This window comes from Pristiophorus japonicus, chromosome 11 (genome assembly GCF_044704955.1).
Source record: "Pristiophorus japonicus isolate sPriJap1 chromosome 11, sPriJap1.hap1, whole genome shotgun sequence".
NCBI lineage: Eukaryota > Metazoa > Chordata > Chondrichthyes > Pristiophoridae > Pristiophorus > Pristiophorus japonicus.
The window spans coordinates 106,881,037-106,895,249 of NC_091987.1; the positions used below are offsets into that span (position 1 = coordinate 106,881,037).

Consider the following 14,213-nt stretch of genomic DNA (forward strand, 5'->3'; position numbering starts at 1 on the left):
AGAGAGAAAACAGGGAATTATAGACCGGTCAGCCTGACATCGGTAGTGGGTAAGATGATGGAATCAATTATTAAGGATGTCATAGCAGCGCATTTGGAAAGAGGTGACATGATAGGTCCAAGTCAGCATGGATTTGTGAAAGGGAAATCATGCTTGACAAATCTTCTGGAATTTTTTGAGGATGTTTCCAGTAGAGTGGACAAGGGAGAACCATTTAATGTGGTATATTTGGACTTTCAGAAGGCTTTCGACAAGGTTCCACACAAGATATTAATGTGCAAAGTTAAAGCACATGGGATTGGGGATAGTGTGCTGACATGGATTGAGAAATGGTTGTCAGACAGGAAGCAAAGAGTAGGAGTAAATGGGTACTTTTCAGAATGGCAGGCGGTGACTAGTGGGGTACCGCAAGGTTCTGTGCTGGCGCCCCAGCTGTTTACACTGTGTATTAATGATTTAGACGAGGGGATTAAATGTAGTATCTCCAAATTTGCGGATGACACTAAGTTAGGCGACAGTGTGAGCTGCGAGGAGGATGCTATGAGGCTGCAGAGCGACTTGGATATGTTAGGTGAGTGGGCAAATGCATGGCAGATGAAGTATAATGTGGATAAATGTGAGGTTGTCCACTTTGGTGGTAAAAACAGAGAGACAGACTATTATCTGAATGGTGACAGATTAGGAAAAGGGGAGGTGCAACGAGACCTGGGTGTCATGGTACATCAGTCATTGAAGGTTGGCATGCAAGTACAGCAGGCGGTTAAGAAAGCAAATGGCATGTTGGCCTTCATAGCGAGGGGATTTGAGTACAGGGGCAGGGAGGTGTTGCTACAGTTGTACAGGGCCTTGGTGAGGCCACACCTGAAGTATTGTGTACAGTTTTTTTCTCCTAACCTGAGGAAGGACATTCTTGTTATTGAGGGAGTGTAGCGAAGGTTCACCAGACTGATTCCCAGGATGGCGGGACTGACCTATCAAGAAAGACTGAATCAACTGGGCTTGTATTCACTGGAGTTCAGAAGATTGAGTGGGGACCTTATAGAAACGTTTAAAATTCTAATGGGTTTAGACAGGTTAGATGCAGAAAGAATGTTCACAATGTTGGGGAAGTCCAGAACCAGGGGTCACAGTCTAAGGTTAAGAGGTAAGCCATTTAGGACCGAGATGAGGAGAAACTTCTTCACCCAGAGAGTGGTGAACCTGTGGAATTCTCTACCACAGAAAGTTGTTGAGGCCAATTCACTAAATATATTCAAAAAGGAGTTAGATGTAGTCCTTACTACTAAGGGGATCAAGGGGTATGGCAAGAAAGCAGGAATGGGGTACTGAAGTTGCATGTTCAGCCATGAACTCATTGAATGGCGGTGCAGGCTAGAAGGGCCGAATGGCCTACTCCTGCACCTATTTTCTATGTTTCTATGTTTTCTATGTTGGGGAATGAGAGAGAAGAGATGAATCAGATTAGCTATGAGGAAAGATTGGATAGGCTGGGGTTGTTTTCTTTGGAACAGAGGAGGCAGAGGAGACTTTTAATTGAGGTGTATAAAATTGTGAGGGGTCTTGATAGACTGGATAGGAAGGACCAATTTCTTTTAGCAGCGAGGTCAATAACCAGGGGACATAGATTAAAGTAATCGGTAGAAGGATTAGTGGAGAGTTGGAGAACTTTTTTCACCCAGAGGGTGATGGGGGTCTGGAACTCACTGCCTGAAAGGGTGGTGAAGGCAGAAATCGTCATTGTATTTAAAAAGTATTCGGATATACACTTGAAGTGCTGTAATATGCAAAGCTACGGACCAAGTGCTAGAAAGTGGGATTAGGCTGGATAGCTCTTTTTTCGGCCGGCACAGACACGATAGGTTGAATAGCCTCCTTCTGTGCCTTATAGATCTATAATTCTATGAAGTTGTAGTAATTAAGTGAAAGTAAACAAGGTTTTTGAAATCTGAAGATTGTAGGCATGGCAGAGGTGTGAATTTCACAGTTCAGAGGTTTTGGAAAAGAATGAGTCAGAGGACAAGACTGTATAATGAGTTTCTTCCTTGTTTGCTCTCACTTCTCTGCATTCTGTCACTATAAATAGAAACATTGTAATGGACAAAATAATGGCCAGATAAGTATCTAGGCACAGGTTTATCCATAGGTATTAAAAGAGCTGGTTCAGGAAGGTGGAGTTAATAGTTATAATCTTCTAAAGCTTGGTAGATTTAGGGATAGTATTGGACGGTAGAAACTATACAAAAAAAAAGACAGGACAAACCAGGTAGCTACAGGCCAATGAGTTTTATCAGTAGTGGGAAAATTTACTAGAATCCATCAGGGACGGTAAATGAGATCACAGAAAAGTACAAGTTGATTAGAGACTGCCAGCATGATTGTGTGAAAATAAATCATGTCTAAAGTTCTTTGAAGTCACTGAAGTGGTGGATACACAAGGATTGATGGATGTCATATACATAGATTGTAGAAGATGTTTAAAAAGGTTCCTCAATACATTATAAGCTAATATTGAGGCGCCTGTAATTGGAGGCAACCTTAGTGCAGATAGAAAACGGCTTGGGAGTTGAGCCAACAGGCAGATTACACTAAAGATAGGAGGTATCTTCTCCAGCCCTACAACCCTCCGAGATATCTGTGCTCCTCCAATTCTTGTCCCTTGAGCATTTCCGATTTTAAATCGGTCAAACACTGGCAGCTGTGCCTTCAGCTGCCAAGGCAGTAAGCTTTGGAATTCCCTTCCTTAACCGCTTCGCCTCACGAGAGCAACGGGGGGAGATTAAAAGCAAGGCCCGAGACCAGCTCAGAGAGCGGGAAAGATAAAAGGCAGCGCCCGAGATCAGCTCCGAGAGTGGTGGCAGCGGCTGGGAGCAGCACGAATGGATCTGAGTGGAGAAAAACAAATCGAAGTGTGACGTCACAGGAAAGCAGGTAAGCGATTGGTTGGTGAGTATTTCTTTTTTTCTAAACTTGGGTATTGATTTAAAATAAGAGCCTTGATTACAGATTAAAAACTATAGGTAGATAATTGATATTTCAAAACTTGAAAACTTAATTTGTTCAATAAAATACAATAGAGATGGCAGGGCGGGCGATGTGTTGCAGCTGCAGCATGTGGGAGCTGGTAGATATCAGTGTGATCCACGGCAACCACATCTGCAGTAAGTGTTGGCAGCTCGAGGAACTTTGGCTCAGAATTGATGAGCTGGAGTCCGAGCTTCAGACACTGCAATACATCAGGGAGGGGGGAGAGTTACCTGGATGCTATGTTCCAGGAAGCAGTCACACCCCTTGGGTTAAATACTTCAAATTTAGTCCATGGTGAGGGACAGGAGGCAGGAGGCTGAGACTACGAGTGAGGCAGGTATGAGGATCCAGAAGGAAGCATTGGAGGAGCCTCAGCCATTGCATGGGTCCAACAGGTACGAGGTTCTTGCTCCCTGTGTGGACGGGAGCAGGACTACAAGGAGGATGACAAACTGACCACAGCACTGTGGTACAGGGGGTCATTCAAGTTGGGTGAGTAAAAAGAAATGTAGTATGGTAGGAGACAGCATAGTTAGGAGGATAGATACTGTTCTCTGCAGCCGAGAGTGCGAGTCCCGAAGGCTGTGTTGCCCACCTAGTGCCAGAGTTAAGGACATCTCCTTTGGGCAGGAGATGAACTTGGAGTGGGAGGAGAAAGATCCAGTTATCGTGGTCCACGTAGGTACTAACGACGTAGGTAGGACAAAGAAAGAGGTTCTGCTGAGGGAGTATGAGCAGCTAGGGACTAAATTAAAAAACAGAACCACAAAGGTAATAATCTCTGCTTTACTACCTGAGCCACGAGTAAATTGGCATAGGGTAAATAAGATCAGAGAGATCAATGCGTGGCTCAAAGATTGGTGTGGGAGAAATGGGTTTCAATTCATGGGGAACTGGCATCAATACTGGGAAAAGAAGGAGCTGTTCCGTTGGGATGGGCTTCACTTGAACCATGCTGGGACCAGTGTTCTGGCAAATCGAATAACTAGGACTGTAGATAGGGCTTTAAACTAAATTGTTGTGGGGGGGAGGGTTCAAGTGAGGGGAAATTTAAAAAGTCAGAGAAAGGAGAAGGCAATAGAGATAGGGGTAATGATAACCAGAGTGTGATAGGAAGGGACAGAGCGTATAAACACGAGTGCACCAGAAAGTAGAGTCAGAGTAGGGAAAAATGGTAAAAAGACAAAATTAAAAGCTCTTGTTACGAATGCTGCGTGCATTCAGATAAAGATAGATGAGTTGATGGCACAAATTAAATAAATGGATATGATCTGATAGCCATTACAAAGACGTGGTTACAAGGTGACCAGGGCTGGGAACTGAATATTCAGGGGTTTGAGACATTTCGGAAGGATAGACAGAAAGGAAAAGGAGGTGGGGCAGCTCCGTTAATAAAGATCAGTGCAGTAGCAAGAACTGATTGTGGCTCAGAAGATCAAGATGTAGAATCAGCCTGGGCGGAGCTAAGAAATAATAAGGGAAAGAAGTCAGTGGTGGGAGTAGTCCATAGACCCCCTAATAGTAGCTACACTGTAGGAGAGAGTATAAATCAGGAAATAATGGAGGCTTGTATGAAAGATACGGCAATAATCATGGGCTATTTTAACCTTCATATAGATTGGACAAATCATTGGATAAGGACAAGTTCATAGTGTAGTCGCGAGGCGTTCTTAGAACAATACGTTGTGGAACAAACCAGGGAGCTGGCTATTTTAGATCTGGTAAAGTGTAATGAGATAGGATTAATTAATGATCTCATAGTAAAGGATCCTCTTGGGAAAAGTGATCATAGCATGTTAGAATTTCAAATAGGGTGAGAAACTTGGGTCTCAAACTCATGTCCTGATGTTCAATAAAGGCAATTACAAAAGGTATGAAGACAGAGTTGGCTAAGGTGGACTGGGAAAATAGATTAAAGGAGAAGACAGTAGATAAGCAGTGGCAGACATTTAAGGAGATATTTCATAACTCTCAGCAAAGGTATATTCCAGTGAGAAAGAAAGACTCTAAGAGAAGGATGAACCATTTGTGGCTAACTAAGGAATTAAAGGATGGTATCAAATTAAAAACAAAGGCATACAATATTGCAAAGATTAGTGGTAGGCCAGAGGATTGGGAAATTTTTAGAATCCAGCAAAGAATGACTAAAAATAATAATAAAGAGAGAGAAGATAGATCATCAGAGTAAACTAGCAAGAAATATAAAAACAGACAATAAGAGCTTCTACACGTATATAAAAAGGAAGAGAGTAGCTAAAGTAAATGTTGGTCCCTTAGAGGATGAGACTGGGGAATTAATAATAGGAAAAGGCAAAGACTTTGAACAAATATTTAGTATCGGTCTTCACTGTAGAAGACACTAAAAGCATCCCAATAATAATAATCAAGGGGCTATTGGGAGGGGGGAACTTAAACCAATCACTATCACTAGAGAAAAAGTCCGAGGCAAACTAATGGGACTAAAGGTGGACAAGTCCCTGGACTGATGGCTTGTGTTCTAAGGTCTTAAACTAAGTGGCTGCAGAGATAGTGGCTGCATTGGTTGTGATCTACCAACATTCCCTGGATTCTGGAGAAGTTCCAGTGGATTGGTAAACCGCAAATGTAACGCCCCTATTCAAGAAAGGCGAGAGACAAAAAGCAGGAAACTATAGACCAGTTAGCCTAACATCGGTCATTGGGAAAATGCTGGAGTCCATTATTAAAGAAGCAGTAGCAGGACATTTAGAAAATCAGAATACAATCAAGCAGAGTCAGCATGGTTTTATGAAAGGGAAGTCATGTTTGACAAATTTGCTAGAGTTCTTCGAGGATGTAACGAGCAGGGTGGAAAAAGGGGAACCAGTAGATATAGTATATTTGGATTTCCAGAAAACATTCGCCAGGATCATGCCTGGGATGTTTAGAATGTTGAAGGTAATTGACGTGGTAGATGTGGAATGGCTCACCCTTTGTATGGAAATCCAAAACATGTGGATATAATCTTAGAATTCGAGCTAAACTGGTTAAAAGAAAATCCATGATAACCTTCGCACAAAGGGTTGAGAATATATAGAAAATACTGCCCAGAAGGCCATGGATACAATGTTAATTCAGGTGTTTCAAAGGATAAAAAAAAAGAATCTGATGAAAGACAGAGACTTACCTGGGATGTAAAGGTATGAGGGATATGGAGAAAAGATACGGAATGGAGATTAAGTTAGTGGATATGCTAGCAAAATGGCATACAAGGTTCAATGGCCCAAATGGCCTATTCTTGGTCCTATATTCCTTACATTAATTACTTATTTCAAGAGCAAATACAAAGCATATCTTTAAAATGGGTTACCTTTAATTTTTCATCCTGTGTTTCTTCAATAACAACTGTTGTTGTGGGCCATGTTAGTATGCCTGGAACAATCTTATGGTTTACCATAGTTAAAGATTTAGTGAAGGGAACTAAAGCATCAGCAAATCTGGGGGAAAAAACATAATGGAAAATGGAGAAGAATTACTGGAAAAAAAATCAACAGGGTGTGTTCCAGTAAGTTGCAGCCATATTCTATGTAGTGGATTGGGAGAGGGAAGGGAAGAGCAGACGACCACTCTATGGGCTCAAGTTCCCCCCCCACCCCTTGCAAAAACGGCGCACCTCCGTGTGGTGCGCTGAGTTTCTGGTAGAAAAAGTGCGCAGAAAAATTCTCACGATTCTGGCCGATCCTCGGGTGTTGTTTACCCGCAGCGTGGCGCAGCACAATGAAGGGGGTGGTGGGGGCGGAGCTCGGGCTGTGCTGGCTAAACAGAGCCGGCAGGGGGACGGGGCTAGGGTCCAGCGTCTGTTTCAGTGCCGATAGCGTTGCGCATGCACGATGGAGCGGTCACGCATGCGCAATGGTGTATTAACATTGGCAATCGGCCATTTTAAAAGGGAAAGCCTGGAGAGTGATTTTTGGTGCCTGAAAGTAAGACATCCAAAGGTCTTTTGTTCTCTCTCCCTCCCCTCTTCAGTCATGCGACTTCTCTCTCCCTCCTTGTCACACCCACCAGCCCCAGCCTGCCAAGTTGTCTTCTCCCTCCCCAACCCTTAAAATGCCGCGTTCAGCACCCACCACCCCCAGCCTGTTGCATTGAGCATTCTCCCTTCCCCCACCCCCCCACCCTGCCGAGTTCAGCCTTCTCCTTCCCCCTCCCCCCTTAAAATGCCGCGTTCAGCACCCACCACCCCCAGAACCCCTCCCCCCAGCCTGCCGAGTTGAGAATTCTCCCTCCCCGCCTCTCTCCGCCCCCCCCCCCACTTTAAGATGCCGTGTTTTCCCGCACCTACCCCAGGCCGAAGGGACTCCGCATGGACAGCTGCTGCCGACTTTAGTTCAAGGCAAGGTACTTCAGTTCTTGACTTGTTAATTTAATTAAATTATTTACTTCAGTTCTTTATTGAATGCTTATTACTTTTTGTGCTTTGTTTGGTGCTTTAAATGTAGTTACTTGCGCCGATTCCTTAACTCAAGGTAGTGTTTTTCTGTGCGGACAAAAGTGCCAACATATGCTGGCCTAAGTTAGTTTGGAGTAACTATTTGCTGGCCAAGCTCGCTTAAATGGCCAAAACAGGTGCAAGTGGCTGGAAACGCCCCATTTGAAAATAAAACGAAACAAAAAAAACCTAACTAACTTACTTACATTGGCGCAAATTAAATGGCCAGAATTGCAACTAAAAAAATACTTCAGAAAAATCAAGTTGCTCCAAAAAAAAACAGAGCAACTTCTGGGGAAATTTGGGCCCTATGAACCAGCATAAAGTAAGCTATCTAGTAGGACCAAAGATATAACTGGAGTAGTGCAAAGCTCAGCACAGGTCAAATTAGGATCATCACGCACACTTTGTTCACAGTTCTTGTACAATCTCCCATATCAGAGGCACAAGCTCAGTCATTTAATTACTGAGGAAAACTGCTGCACAAATTGAACTAAAGGTATCAAAGCAGAACTTACCATAACCATTGACCCTGGATAACACAGGAAGAAAGAGACAGAGGTAGGTTGTTCATTTTCACAAGCCTGTTTCACTATTCTGGTAGATCATGGCCGATCAGTACCTCAAGCACCATTTACCCATCTTTTCGCCATAACCCTCGACACCCTTGCCTAATAAAATCTATCAATTCCAGTCTTAAATATTTCAAATGACCCAGCATCAACAGCCTTTCAGGGGAAAGAGTTGCAGATTTTCACCACACTTTGTGTAGAAAAAGTGCTTCCTGATTTCATTCTTAAACACCTTAGTAGTAACTTTCGGATTGTGTCCCCTTGTTCATGATGCCCCACCAGAGGAAATAGTTTCTCTGTATCTACCCTATCAAATTCCTTTATCATTTTAAACACCTTGATCAGATCACCCCTCAACCTTCTATCCTCCAGGAAATACAAACCAAGCTTAAGCAACATGCCCTCATAATTTAACCCTTTAATCCCCGGTATCATTCTGCCAAATTTCCCAAGGCTGAGGTGTGGTGCCCAAAACTGAACACTGTACTGCATATGAAGTCTGACAAAGGTTCTGCACAACTTGGGCATAACTTGCTGACTTTTGTATTCCAACCCCCTTGAGATAAAGGCCTTTTTGGTTACTTTGTGTACCTGTGCACTAGCTTGGAGTGATTTATGCACAGGGAATCCTAAATGCCTTTGTCCCTCCACAGCTATTAGTGTCTCACCATTATCTAATATTCTAAGTTGTCTTCATCAGATACAAAATGGATGACCTCACACTTCCCCACTTTGACTAGCTGTCTTAGTGGATCAACCAGTGGCTCAGTGGTTAGCACCCTCGCCTCCGAATCAGAAGGTTGTGGGTTCAAGACCCACTCCAGGGACTTAAAACACATAAATCTAGGCTGACACTCCAGTGCAATGCTGCACTGTCGGAGGTGCCGTCTTTCGGATGAGTTGTTAAACCTGCTCTCAGGCGGATGTAAAGGATCCCATGGCACTATTTCAAAGAAGAGCAGGGGAGTTATCCCCGGTGTCCTGGCCAATATTTATCCTTCAATCAACGTAACAAAAACAGATTACGTGGTCATTATCACATTGCTGTTTGAGAGCTTGCGGTGTGCAAATTGGCTGCTGCGTTTCCCACATTACAACAGTGACTACACTCCAAAAGTACTTCATTGGCTGTAAAGCGCTTTGAGACGTCTGGTGGTTGTGAAAGGCGCTATATAAATGTAAGTCTTTCTTCTTTGTTTTTAATGTTGCCCACTCACTTAATCAGTCTAGGTCCTTTTGTAACTTGCTGCTCCCATCCACACAACTTACTACATACTGTCGACTTCAAATTTGAATATACAACACTCTAATTCCTTCATCCAAGTCATTAATATGATTGGTGAAAACCTGAGCCACTTGACCAGTAGATCCCTGGGAACCACCCACTGGTTATATTCTGCCAATCATAGAAAGTATCCAGTTTGCATTTTCTATTCTTGCACTTTTTTTTTGCTGGACACGAACCTGTTCTGCCGAAGGTACACTTTGCCAAGTCCGCAGAATGCCAAACTGTCAAGCCGCTGCTTTGGAAACTGCTCCAAGATTTTATTAAATTGATTTTCAGCCTCATTCAGCTCCTGTTCAGGCAAAATATAAATTAGTGGCTCCAGAGCACTGAAGTATATGAGGAAAACAGCTAACCAGTACAAACTACAGCTACCTACAAAGTAGATGATACATTAGGTTTGCTGCCACAGCGACCATATGCTGGGGGCCAGTTCACATGTAGTGATCTATTGGACTTGGTCCTTGGGGCATGGATTTGCAAGTAGGGCAAGGGCACCATAACTACATTAACTGGTCTGGTTGGTTGGGGGTTCACAGTTCTTGGCTTATTTGCCATTTTTGTATTGGTCTGTTGTCTTTTCCTGTGAAGCAGTTTAGTGTTGGGACGGGTTTGTAAGGAAAAACTGTTTCTGCATGTACATTTAACTGAAATATAAAATCAGGTTCTCTCATGATGTGGAGTTCTTCAGGATCATGTGTTGTATTGGATGTACAGCCCTGAAGATGGCAGCTTGGAAATCTTGATCGGTGTGCTGGTTCACTCAGTGTTCACTCTACTGTCTTGCTGACAACAGTTTTATTCACATGTAGAATATTTGAAAACCTTTTTTTTTGGAAAAGCAGCGATTATGGAATGTTCCCCTCCACAAGAAAAAAATGCAAAACTGTGTTTAATAGACTTATTACAATCCTAAATCTTATTTGGTTTGTTGCCATTACCTGATACTGCTCTTGTAAGCAACTGTATACATAAGAAATAGGAGCAAGAGTAGGCCAGTTGGTCCCTTGAGTCTGCTCCACCATTCAATAAGATCATGGCTGATCTGATCATGGACTCAGCTCCACTTCCCTGCCTGCTCCCCATAACCCCTTATTCCCTTAGCTCAAAAATCTGTCTATCTCCACCTTAAATATATTCAATGACCCAGCTTCCACAGCTCTCTGGGGCAGAGAATTCCATAGATTTACAATCCTCAGAAGAAATTCCTCCTCATCTCAGTTTCAAATGGCTGGCCTCTTATTCGGAGACTATGCCTCCTAGTTCTAGTTTACTCTATGATTGGAAATATCCTCTCTGCATCCACCTTGTTGAGATCTTTCATTATCTTATATCTTTCGATACGATCACCTCTCATCCTGTTGAGCTCCAATGAGTACAGGCCCAACCTACCTTCATAAGTCAACCCCCTCATCTCCGGAATCAACCTAGTGAACCTTCTCTGGGCTGCCTCCAATGCAAGTATATCCTTCCTTAAATACGGATACCAAAACTGAACACTGTACTCTAGGTGTGGCCTCACCAATACCCTGTATAGTTGGAGCAGGACTTCTCTGCTTTTATACTCTATTCCCCCTTGCAATACAGGCCAACATTCCATTTGCCTTCCTGATCACTTGCTGTACCTGAATACTAACTTTTTGTGTTTCATGCACAAGGACCCCCAGGTCCCTCTGTACTGTAGCACTTTGCAATTTTTCTCCATTTAAATAGTAATTTGCTTTTATTTTTTTTCTGCCAAAGTGGATAACTTCACATTTTCCCACATTATACTTCATCTGCCAAATTACTATTCATCTGCCCACTCACTTAGCCTGTCTATATCCCTTTGCAGATTTTTTGTGCCCTCACAATTAGTTTTCTAATATGGCAGGGGGATGGGAACCTATGCAGGGAGACAGAGGGAAATAAAATGGGGGCAGAAGCAAAAGGTAGAAAGAAGGAAGGTAAAAGTGGAGGGCAGAGAAACCCCAAGGCAAAAATCAAAAAGGGCCACATTACAGCAAAATTCTAAAGGGACAAAGTGTGTTAAAAAGACAAGCCTGAAGGCTCTGTGCCTCAATGAGAGGAGTAGTCGTAATAAGGTGGACGAATTCACTGCGCAGGCAGCTATAAACGAATATCATATAATTGGGATTATGGAGACATGGCTCCAGGGTGACCAAGGCTGGGGAACTCAACATCCAGGGTTATTCAACATTCAGGAAGGATAGACAGAAAGGAAAAGGAAGTGGGGTAGCATTGCTAGTTAAAGAGGAAATTAACGCAATAGTAAGCAAGGACATTAGCTTGGATGATGTGGAATCTGTATGGGTAGCGCTGTGGAATACCAAAGGGCAGAAAACGCTAGTGGGAGTTGTGTACAGACCACCAAACAGTAGTAGTGAGGTTGGGGATGGCATCAAACAAGAAATTAGGGATGTGTGCAATAAAGGTACAGCAGTTATCATGACAACTTGAATCTACATATAGATTGGGCTAACCAAACTGATAGCAATACGGTGGTGGAGGATTTCCTGGAGTGTATTAGGGATGGTTTTCTAGACCAATATGTCGAGGAACCAACTAGAGGGCTAGCCATCCTAGACTGGGTGATGTGTAATGAGAAAGGACTAATTAGCAATCTTGTTGTGCGAGGCCCCTTGGGGAAGAGTGACGATAACATCGTAGAATTCTTTATTAAGTTGGAGAGTGACATAGTTAATTCAGAGACTGAACTTAAGGAAAGGTAACTTCGATGATATGAGACGTGAATTGGTTAGAATAGACTGGCGAATGATACTTAAAGGGTTGACGGTGGATAGGCAATGGCAAACATTTAAAGATCACATGGATGAACTTCAACAATTGTACACCACTGTCTGGAGTAAAAATAAAACGGCGAAGGTGGCTCAACTGTGGCTAACAAGGGAAATTAGGGATAGTGTTAAATCCAAGGAAGAGGCATATAAATTGGCCAGAAAAAGCAGCAAACCTGAGGACTGGGAGAAATTTAGAATTCAGCAGAGGAGGACAAAGGGTTTAATTAGGAGGGGGAAAATAGAGTATGAGAGAATGCTTGCTGGGAACATAAAAACTGACTGCTAAAGCTTCTATAGATAAGTGAAGAGAAAAAGATTAGCGAAGACAAAAGTAGGTCCCTTGCAGTCAGAATCAGGTGAATTTATAACGGGGAACAAAGAAATGGCAGACCAATTGAACAAATACTTTGGTTCTGTCTTCACGAAGGAAGACACAAATAACCTTCCGTAAATACTAGGGGACCGAGGGTCTAGCGAGAAGGAGGAACTGAAGGAAATCCTTATTAGGCAGGAAATTGTGCTAGGGAAATTGATGGGATTGAAGGTCGATAAATCCCCGGGGCCTGATAGTCTGCATCCCAGAGTACTTAAGGAAGTGGCCCTAGAAATAGTGGATGCATTGGTGATTATTTTCCAACAGTCTATCAACTCTGGATCAGTTCCTATGGAATGGAGGGTAGCTAATGTAACACTACTTTTTAAAAAAAGGAGGGAGAGAGAAAACGGGGAATTATAGACCGGTTAGCCTGACATCGGTAGTGGGGAAAATGTTGGAATCGATTATTAAAGATGAAATAGCAGCACATTTGGAAAGCAGTAACAGGATCGGTCCAAGTCAGCATGGATTTATGAAAGGTAAATCATGCTCGACAAATCTTCTAGAATTTTTTTTGAGGATGTAACGAGTAGGGCCCAAGTTTGCCCCTATGCTTAGATCGGTGCAACTCCGTGACCTGCGCTGACTTTTTAAGAACAAAAACCGTGCCTAAAACTTACTTCGGTATTCTCCCCGCTGCTGGAACGTTGCAGGCCCTTGGCGCAGCGCAGCACAAGCTGTGGGGGGCGGAGCCAGGTCCCGGCGCTGAAAACAGTGCCGGGACCTCTGCACATGCGCGCTAGAGTGTGCGTGCATGTGCAGTAGCTCCAGGCCACCGAGGCTGTGTGGGAGGGGCTCGAAGCACGCCGCCCCTAGCCCTGGCCGAATGGGTTCACTGGGGCGGTGAAGATCGGACTCGGGCCTCCCTCCTCTTTATCTTCAACTCCTGCTCCGGATCGCGCCCCCTCCCGCCGGTTCAGGTCCGCCCCCTACCATGTTCAGGTCCGCTTCTCTCGCTCCCACACCCCCACCCACCCCGTTCAGGTCTGCAGCCGCTCCTCTCCCCCCCACCCCACCGTGTTCAGGTCCACTCCTCCAGCTCCCCCCACCCCTCCGTGTTCAGGTCCGCTCCGGCTCCCCCACCTCTCCCTTCCCTCCTTCCTTCCTTCCCTCCCCCCTCCCTGTCAGAAACACAGAGACACTGACAGACAGAGAGAGAGACACTGACAGACAGAGAGAGACACTGGGGGTGGCCCCGTCCCAGCACGCTGTTGGGGGGCTCCCAGTGCTGCAGTCAGTGAGTAGAAACTTAATTTTTTATTTATTGTTTTTTTATTATTTTATTTTTTTGATTGATTTATTGATTTATTTATCATTTATTATTGACGATGGCTCTTTATTTGTAAAAGTGACGTGTTTCAGGTTTTTCTGAGCGTACAAAAATCTACACTTACTCCATTCCAAGTTAGTTTGGAGTAAGTTTTCGCTGCCTAAACTTGCAAAACAGGTGTAAGTGGCTGGGCACGCCCCCTTTTGAAAAAAAAAATCTGTTCTAAAATGAAACTGTTCTAACTCACTAGAACTGGAGCAAACTAAATGCCGAGAATTGCAATTTCTAAGATACTCCATTCTAAACTAATTGCTCCAAAAAAATAGGAGCAACTCAGGCCGAAACTTGACCCTGTAGAGTGGACAAGGGAGAACCAGTGGATGTGGTGTATTTGGACTTTCAAAAGGCTTTTGACAAGGTCTCACACAAGAGATT

General features: G+C 43.7%; 1 protein-coding gene across 2 annotated transcripts in view; it reads right to left on the reverse strand.

Annotated features, from left to right (window-relative positions):
• The window catches only part of ttc3 (tetratricopeptide repeat domain 3), a 131,009-nt gene that overhangs the window by 66,992 nt on the left and 49,804 nt on the right, over positions 1-14,213 (reverse strand). For both annotated transcript variants that reach the window (XM_070893863.1, XM_070893862.1), the window contains exons 17-18: positions 9,511-9,623; positions 6,353-6,479 (exon numbers count right to left, since the gene is read on the reverse strand). In XM_070893863.1, the coding sequence (XP_070749964.1) occupies positions 6,353-6,479; positions 9,511-9,623 (240 nt within the window). The remainder of the gene's footprint in view (positions 1-6,352; positions 6,480-9,510; positions 9,624-14,213) is intronic.